The sequence below is a fragment of the Mya arenaria genome, chromosome 10, assembly GCF_026914265.1.
Source record: "Mya arenaria isolate MELC-2E11 chromosome 10, ASM2691426v1".
In the NCBI taxonomy this organism is placed as follows: Eukaryota; Metazoa; Mollusca; class Bivalvia; order Myida; family Myidae; genus Mya; species Mya arenaria.
In genome coordinates, this window is record NC_069131.1 from 4449869 (window position 1) to 4459364 (window position 9496).

The 9496-nt window shown below is 38.4% G+C and overlaps 1 protein-coding gene across 1 annotated transcript; it reads left to right on the plus strand.

Moving 5' to 3' along the window:
* Positions 1-2896: 2896 nt before the first annotated feature.
* On the plus strand, positions 2897-4294 carry LOC128204069 (uncharacterized). The gene is made up of 4 exons (XM_052905406.1): positions 2897-2958; positions 3450-3584; positions 3908-3979; positions 4184-4294. The coding sequence occupies exons 1-4, from the start codon at positions 2925-2927 to the stop codon at positions 4240-4242; spliced, it is 300 nt and encodes a 99-aa protein (XP_052761366.1). The 5' UTR covers positions 2897-2924; the 3' UTR covers positions 4243-4294.
* The last annotated feature ends 5202 nt before the right edge of the window (positions 4295-9496 follow it).

Sequence of the window (9496 nt, forward strand, 5' to 3'; positions counted from 1 at the left end):
AGTTGTATTATAGACTTTACCGGCCAATGAAAATTGCGTATACTTAAAGGCCCACTAACGTCTCTACAGTTTTTGAAACACGGCAAACTTTTAGTTGACCTTAGCACTTTACACCTATACCGACGGGGTTATAATTCAGAATATAACATATATAAGGAAGTTTACCTTTCATTAAGTTCACATAAAAGTCGTGAGATCTACAAAAGATATATTTGTATTATTTAGAATATCGAGGAACTCCGGACTAGTAGTTTTGACATTGATTGTGGCTTGTGCGGTCACCTTTATGGGGCGTTATCTTAGCCAGGCTTGTCCGTATGGGTTTTTTTTTATCGTGGTACAAATACTCTTTAAACAGAAACACACATGCCTGTCTTACCAACCTTATGCCAGATATCGTCTACTGTCGTGGTTTACGTTTTCTATATATAAACGTTTATGACAAAGGAACAATGTCTTATTTATGCTGACTATACTCGACCTTTGTGAAAATCTATGACATTTCGCTTAGATTTGGAAGAATAGTTTATATATTATTATTCGTTTTCCTACTCTGAATTGACTGAATTGACCTGGCACACAAATATAATAGGAACGCATACACTATATAAAAAGGTCATTACAAAATATTTACAAAATAAAAACACAGCTTTTGAATAAAAATATCGTTGCAACAGAAATCATGAGGAGATGCACTTGCAGTCAGGCGCGTAGCTGCCTATACGCGAGTACGCGGCTGAATCCATATGATTCTGACAAAAAATAAAACAGTTCAGCCAAAGTTACAGAATCACTATGCTTACTTGACTACATGATGTAACAGACATAGAGACATTGTCATTGAAAATGTTATTATACTGGTCAATGGCAAAAAGAACAGAAACTAAGATTTCTGTAAGACAATCTGAGTGTTATTCACATTATCGGACCTTATTTTTTCCTATTTTAGAGAAAAAATCTGCCGAGAAAAGGGTTTATTTGTTGATTTATTATCCTAAACCTTTCCATTTTCCAGTATGCACCAGATTGCTCCATTGTTTTCAAAATTTGCATACACCCCCTCAGCACATTTATGAATCCCCATTAATAGAGGGCTTAAGCAAGGCCCCTGGCAGTCTGTGTTAACCCATTTGTTTAGACGACATACCATTCATTTTTAAAACGAAATTAAAAATACTCTACTTTCTTACTCATAGAAGTACAGGAGGACGAACAATGTCCTTGTTAAGTGCACATCACAGAATATAAAACGTTGTCAATAAATGCTGAATTCACAGCCTTGAAGAGTTTAGTAGAACCGAAGAGGCAGACTATCTTGTGGTAGGGATAAACCGGTTTCCGAGCTCTCATCTTCACTCTTCGAACATACGTCATTTATATTTTAATACAAGAACTATAATAAAATATACCTTTCCAAATTTCGCCAACACTTTAACACTAAAACATGTAGAGAAGGATGTTTGCTTAAAACGTTGTTCGGTGGTAAAAGAGTTTATCTCAAAAACCCAAAGAAAAATGAACAAGTTCTTAAACTATTAAGTTTTTAGCCTTAATTCAATAATAATATATTTTGGTGGACACTCCTGTTTGCATAGTTTGTAACTGGATGCCCGTGGATGACCTTAGACGCTTATCTGTGAGTTGAAAAGTGCGTAAAGTTGGTGATACATTCAAAGTAGGGCACATGTTGCAAAAAGTAGAACATGTTGCAGAACTACGGTTCAGTTCAAAATCTTTATTTCAATAATAAGGTTGGCAATCCCATTCGTGTCGAAGATAATTTCAGTTCAAATGCAGTTTCTTCGTTAAGTTTTAACCTACCAATGTAGTCCCCCATGCAGTCCCTTCTTTAACAAACCAACGAGGTTCAACATCACTGCAAACCCTTCTTCAACATATCTGTATAGTTCACGGCCCATGCAGTTCCTACTCCAACCTACCCATAAAGGTCACCCCCATGCAGTCCCTACTCCAACCTACCCATAAAGGTCACCGCCCCCCCCCCCAATACCATCCCTACTTCAACCTACCCATAAAGGTCACCCCCCATACAATCCCTACTCCAACCTACCCATAAAGGTCAAACCCCATGCAGTCACTACTCCAACCTACCCATAAAGGTCACCCCATGCAGTCCCTACTCCAACCTACCCATAAAGGTCACCCCCCATGCAGTCCCTACTCCAACCTACCCATAAAGATCACCCCCCATGCAGTCCCTACTCCAACCTACCCATAAAGGTCACCCCCATGCAGTCCCTACTCCAACCTACCCATAAAGGTCAAACCCCTATGCAGTCTCTACTCCGACCTACCCATAAAGGTCACCCTCATGCAGTCCCTACTCCAACCTACCCATAAAGGTCACCCCCCATGCAGTCCTTTCTCCAACCTACCCATAAAGGTCACCCCCACGCAGTCCCTACTCCAACCTACCCATAAAGGTCAAACCCCCATGTAATCCCTACTCCAACCTACCCATAAAGGTCAAACCCCATGCAGTCCCTACTCCAACCTACATACAGTCACTTCTTTAACCTTCTCATATACTTCTCGTACTCTGCAGCTCGCGTTAGCTATCTGTTTTGTACCCATTTTGCATCGTAGCGCATACAACGCCTAACACGCAACTGTAGCGCTTCGGAACCCCGTGCGTTTTTTTTTTGCTATCTGGTTACCATTCGTATACCCATAGACCTTACTGATTAAGTGGATATGTTGTGATCGTTACTGATTTATTGTCGGCAAAACCAAAAAATGTAGTTCTGATTGAAAGTCCATTGCCTGTACAAAGAGAAAGACAGCATACACATTTATTTGAACCACAACTGTTACTGGCGCTTTAAGAGGAGGGCCTAAAAACAGGGCTATTTAAGGCTTATCAATGTTGGGGTCTCGTATTAGTTTACTGACATAACACCGCCATGAAAGCCGTCTTTGTGTTCGCCTGCCTTATTGGTAAGCTATTTTTCGCGTCAAGAACTAACAAGAAATCGTCTATTGAACAACTTAGCTAGTTTGTTAAATTTAAATTACACCGAAGTTTATTTAATTAAATATCTAGTTGTTGTTGCACAATGTGCATTCTTTAAAACGTTATCAGACGTATGGAACTTAGCAATATGGCGGCTATATGGTTATTCAATTACTCGTCAATTAATCTTGTTTTGTCCCATACAATACCGAAAATCGGGAAAACGCACGAAAAATAGACACACTTTTTTGCAAATTATCGGCTTTCGGGTAAACAAAGCTACACACTGATTTTTCGTTGTCTTTGTCTTTTCGATCCTGAAAGGACGAAATACGAAATGACATAACTCATCATTAAACTCAGCCTGATTGGAATCCTATTATCAGATTTGCTACGACAAGCTTTAAACGTTTACCCATGTCAGCTGTCATTTAAACAGCTCTAAGCTGGTCGTATGAATACTGAATATTTTCAGCCGCGGTGTACGGGGAGATCTGCACAACTACTGGCACTGCGGCTGACTGTTCCCTTACCACGTGTACCGGGGACGGCTGGGACCTACATTGTGCTGACGGAAAGTGTGTTTGCACGCATGGAGGCACAGTTGGAGGTGAGTCATGAGAAAGTTTTATATATACACAATTCATGCAATCAATCGTCCATTGGTCATTGGTCATTGGTAGTAGTCATAATCATGATGATGCTAGCTTTTTTTAATATTTCATATTTCATTCTCTTTGACACGCTAGGACGGAGTTAGTTTAATGGTTATTTAAAAGCATATAGACTGGTAATTAAAGCAAGAACATATAGAAAAACTGTTTGTATTCTTTACTTGGCTGATTTATCTTGAGTTTGCGGTATATTAACATGTAGCAACGTGCGATGTACAAATTGGTGCCAAAATGAAATATTCTTGTTGCTTTAATACAGATTGCGCGACTAATGCTGATTGTCATAATGCCCACATTGGTGGAATATCAATCAACTGCAACATTCATATCGGTAGGTATATAATAATTATATGAGCTGTATAATAGTGTGTATAATGTATTTTACATGTATAACTGTTCTCTGAAATTTGTAAACACATTACGGTTTTCCTGGATGTCCTTGACGTTAATCGTTATATATTCCTTCTTATTTTTGAAGATACAGCAATGAAATTTGACGATTGCTCTCGATAAACATTCATGGCTTTACTTTCAGGCCCCATAAATCTGGTACCGGTTTGCCGTGGAGGCGAATGCCACTGTGGACGCCAGTAGCATCAATAATGCTATGTGTATAAGAGTCAAATAATAAATTCTTCGACAGATAGATTGTTGTTTTATTCCAAACCTATTGTGCTTTAACGTGAAACTTTTATTCAAAATCAATACATGCACATGTATAACAAACATAAATTTTGAGCTGTGTGAAGTTAGCTAAACATACGACATTGGACATTGGACATTCAAAATCGAATGTTGTGCTGGCACGACATTGGACATTGGACATTCAAAATCGAATGTTGTGCTGGCACGACATTGGACATTGGACATTCAAAATCAAAACGGTTTGAAATCATCCGCTGGACACTCATTCATTCTCTGAGGTTACCTTATATCTGTTCACAAGATGGCATATTCCTTTTTAATATCAGTTTTTTTGATTGGTCACCAAAAGAATGCAAACCTTGTATAAGTTATTTTTCAAACAAAAGTCTTAGGTGATTATAAAAGTAATAAAATGTGAAATGAAAGAGCTAGTTAAAGCGTTATTGTTTCTGCGGATAATATTGAGCAATAAAAATATAACACCTTTACTGAACATACTCCGGCTCTCAACAGGGTGTCCACCTTTGATGGATTAAAACTATCCATCCTAATTGAAATAAGACGTAAGCTGTATATCAACAATAAATGCAATCAACACAATTTATGAGTAAAAGAAAAAAAAACAACACACAATCGATTGCAAAATTGCGTCCCACCAAACAATAATTCATATTGAGGTTATACAATAACAGTTGTAAAGGATCATTATGAAGTGATATATCTACTGCCTTTATGTATACAATGACTATAATTATGTTCAATTTATTGCTGCTAACATCTGCAACATTTCATAAATATCGCGCTCAATAATTGTTCAAATATAAAACAAACAGTTAAATTCGTCAAAAGTACTGGTCCCGTATTATTCAGCTCATGGACGCGTGAACTGCTAAAATCTATCTTTAAAGGATCATTCGAAGTCTCTGTCTATCATGGGTCCAAAATTGATATTTGTTAACTAGACAACTAACCAGCACGACATATTTTTACCGATACTGATCGAGTTACAGCCTGGAAACGACTTACTATACTTACCTATGTGATTATATACAACATTCCAAAATGATTAAACTCTAAATGCGACTTCATTGAACCTTAAGGAAGGGTCGTGGGTCTGCGGCCCGCGACACGTAGCCTTTTTGTACCGAACTCGTGTACCAATTTACTCTGTGCTTGACACAGACACGGGTACGGAAAACGGATGGCGCGAATTCCATACACAAACCTTAGGGGCACACCAATAGTTTTTAAATCATGGGGGGGGGGGGGGGGGGGTGGGGAATTAAAAAAGAAACAAGCGCCCGAAGTATCTTACTGGCACTAATAAGAACAAATAGTTGCCCATTTGTGGGGGGAATATATCTACATACTACTGTACAATGGGGAGAGGGATTTGTCAATAGGGCATAGTGTAATTTTGAGTCACGATATTATTGTTTTTGCCTCATGCATACTAAAACGTACGTCCAGATTTTGACGTTGTCATCATTAAGTTCCTGCAAGTTATGCAAATTATAGACGATCACTGAGATTTTGATTTTTGTTCAAAACTTTGACATTGTTCACAATCCTAGATGAAACTACATTCCCCGATTTATGTTTTAATTCTACATACATGTATCAAAAAGTTGTGGCTCCAATGGTTGCTAGCCGCATGTTGTAAAATTAATACGCAAGCTGGCGTTGGATCTTTGTACTCAGTTAATTAGATATGCTTTGTTTGGTTTTAGAATAAAACACTTTAAATTTGCTTTAGCCGCTACCTAGTACTAGTACCATCATCACCACAACAATTAAGTTACGTTACATAGTAGCCATGACATACTCCGGGGAATAGCGGGGACTTGACTTTAGGTCCAGCCAAGCCCGGACAAAATTCCCGCCCTGCGGGGACGAACTGCTGGTAAAACCTCTGCCAAATGCCCCCGCACCCCAGGGACTCTAGGTAAGGCCCATTCCCCGCTATAATTGGCGCGAAGACAAAACCACCGCATTCACCCGGCACTGCGGGGCCACCTGGAAGGTAAAAGCACGGCCCATTTCCCCCGCTATCCCTGGTATACCCCCGGACCTGGTGGGAGGGGGGCGTGGTTACAATTGACTGGTGCATTACTTGGGAGTAAGGGTGCATCTTTAATGCGTTTTACTGATCCGTTTCACATTTGAATAAATTATATTTATTCTTTATTTTTTACCGTATATTGAAAAATATGTGGAGACGGCACAGATTTGTTTATCCACAATTCTGAAATTCTCAACTGTTAAAGTTATTCTATTTTGAAGCTCCAACATAAATCTATCTTTTAATTTTTATCTTGTTTATTATTAACTAGCTTACACCTAACATTAAATGTGTGCCTTTTAATAAGCTTATCAACATGTCGAACTACTAATTCACCAAATACCATAATATTTGATGTTGATTTCTTTAACATGCATTATAAGTTTCAAATAATGAAGTTGAAATTTTACTACCGTACTATGATCCTCATATCCCAAACCTGAGAGCTATACAATAATATGTAGGGTTGACAATAGCATCAAATAAATCAAGTTTTAGATCAATATCAAGAAAGATTTTAAAGAAATGAGTTGATAGCTTTCCGAGATTGGTCTCAGAATAGCTTTTTCGTTTTACTTAACTTGGCGTTGTAATTGAAACAGACACCAAGTAAAACGATTACAAAATTTTCCTTAAGATAATTTCTTTAATGCTTTTTAAAAAAATATGGAGTTCTATCAGAAATATCTTCAATGTCAAAACTACTGACCCCTTCAATGTCAACATACAGTACTGACCTCTTCAATGTCAACGTCATGTCAACATGCACTACTGACCCTTCAATGTCAACGTTATGTCAACATACACTACTGACCTCTTCAATGTCATCGTCATGTCAACATGCACTACTGACCCTTCAATGTCAACGTCATGTCAACATACACTACTGACCCTTCAATGTCAACGTCATGTCAACATACACTACTGACCTCTTCAATGTCAACGTCATGTCAACATACACTGCTGACCCTTCAATGTCAACGTCATGTCAACATACACTACTGACCCTTCAATGTCAACGTCATGTCAACATACACTACTGACCTCTTCAATGTCAACGTCATGTCAACATACACTACTGACCCTTCAATGTCAACGTCATGTCAACATACACTACTGACCTCTTCAATGTCAACGTCATGTCAACATACACTGCTGACCCTTCAATGTCAACGTCATGTCAACATACACTACTGACCCCTTCAATGTCAACGTCATGTCAACATACACTACTGACCCCTTCAATGTCAACGTCATGTCAACATACACTACTGACCCCTTCAATGTCAACGTCATGTCAACATACACTACTGACCCTTTCAATGTCAACGTTATGTCCACATACACTACTGACTTCTTCAATGTCAACGTCATGTCAACATACACTACTGACCTCTTCAATGTCAACGTCATGTCACATACATTTCTGACCCATTCAATGCCAACGTCATGTCAACAAACACTCCTGACCCCTTCAATTTCAGCGTTATGTCAACATACACTGCTGACCCCTTCAATGTCAACGTCATGTGAACATACACTACTGACCCCTTCAATGTCAACGTCATGTCAACATGCACTACTGACCCCTTCAATGTAAACGTCATGTCAACATGTACTACTGACCCTTCAATGTGAACGTTACGTCAATATACACTGCTGACCCCTTCAACGTCAGCGTCATGTCAACATACACTGCTGACCCCTTCAATGCCAACGTCATGTCAACATTCACTACTGACCCTTCAATGTCAACGTTATGTGATTAAACACTACTGACCTCTTCAACGTCAACGTCATGTCAACATACACTGCTGACCCCTTCAATGCCAACGTCATGTCAACCTACACTATTGACCCCTTCAATGTCAACGTTATGTCATTATACACTACTGACCTCTTCAACGTCAACGTCATGTGAACATACATTGCTGACACCTTCGATGCCAACGTCTTGTCAACATTCACTACTGACCCCTTCAACGTCAACGTCATGTCAACATACACTACTGACTTCCTCAATGTCAACGTCATGTCAACAAACAATACTGACCTCTTCAACGTCAACGTCATGTCAACATACACTGCTGACCCTTCAATGTCAACGTCATGTCAACATACACTGCTGACCCATTCAATGTCAACGTCATGTCAACATACACTACTGACCTCTTCAATGTCAACGTCATGTCAACGTCATGTCAAAATACACTACTGATTTCTTCAATGTCAACGTCATGTCAACATGCACTACTGACCCTTCAATGTCATTAGTTAAATTACAACAGTAAATTTCAAATTAATATTTTCGTTGCAAACTTGACCATATCAACTTTAAGAACTATGTTTAAAATATATTGTATTTACTCCCCCTTGATCAGATCTAAACACGTCACGTTTGAAACAGAAAATGTTGCAAAAATAATGATTTGATGTTTAAAAAGGTTTTGCATATTATGTTTATATAAAGATATATTTCGAAATGAACAACTTATCGTTTAGTAAAAAAAGATAATCCTTCATATCAAACGTTTTCATGAACTTTAAAGCTAAACGTTCGATGCCATTCGATAAATAAGATGCTATATCATCGATCAGATATCATTTTGACTGTTTGTCTCTGTAATACAAACTTCCCGGGAAATACATAGAACAATTAACTGATTGTCTTTACTTGGTTTACAAACACCCTGTCTTGCGAATCAGACTGGTCTCTGACAGCGACAGGATGACAGCTATGTCATCAGCTATAAATTTGCGTGAGGGACGTCCCACGGGTAGCGGCGTCTGAATCACTCTTTTCAAAAAAGGGTGTGTTTAGCAAATAAATTAAAATACTTAAAAAATGCTCATGCACTTAATACTTAACAATCATATTTTGCAGAATTTGATGTTGTGCCCATGTTGTTTTGTGTAAGGTAATGTCAGAGTTTTCATATTCTTAGATTTACGGAAGCGCCGTATTGAAAACATGAAAACCGTCGTCTGTAGCATTATGGGAACCTTGTCTTGTGGCAATATTTAAAATCCTAAATTAAATTAATTATATCTCGCTTCAAATGGCAACATAAACAAGTGTTCACACTGCATACAAGAAATAATGCTGCACTCTCATCAGAACTATTTAAAGAACGATTTGAC

What these genes read in the sequence shown, in the direction of transcription:
- LOC128204069 (XM_052905406.1), top strand. Translation starts at nt 2,925, where the DNA reads ATGAAAGCCGTCTTTGTGTTCGCCTGCCTTATTG. An exon ending in TGTGTTCGCCTGCCTTATTG is followed by an intron (nt 2,959 to 3,449) that starts GTAAGCTATTTT and finishes GAATATTTTCAG; the next exon opens with CCGCGGTGTACGGGGAGATC. An exon ending in CAACTGCAACATTCATATCG is followed by an intron (nt 3,980 to 4,183) that starts GTAGGTATATAA and finishes CTTTACTTTCAG; the next exon opens with GCCCCATAAATCTGGTACCG.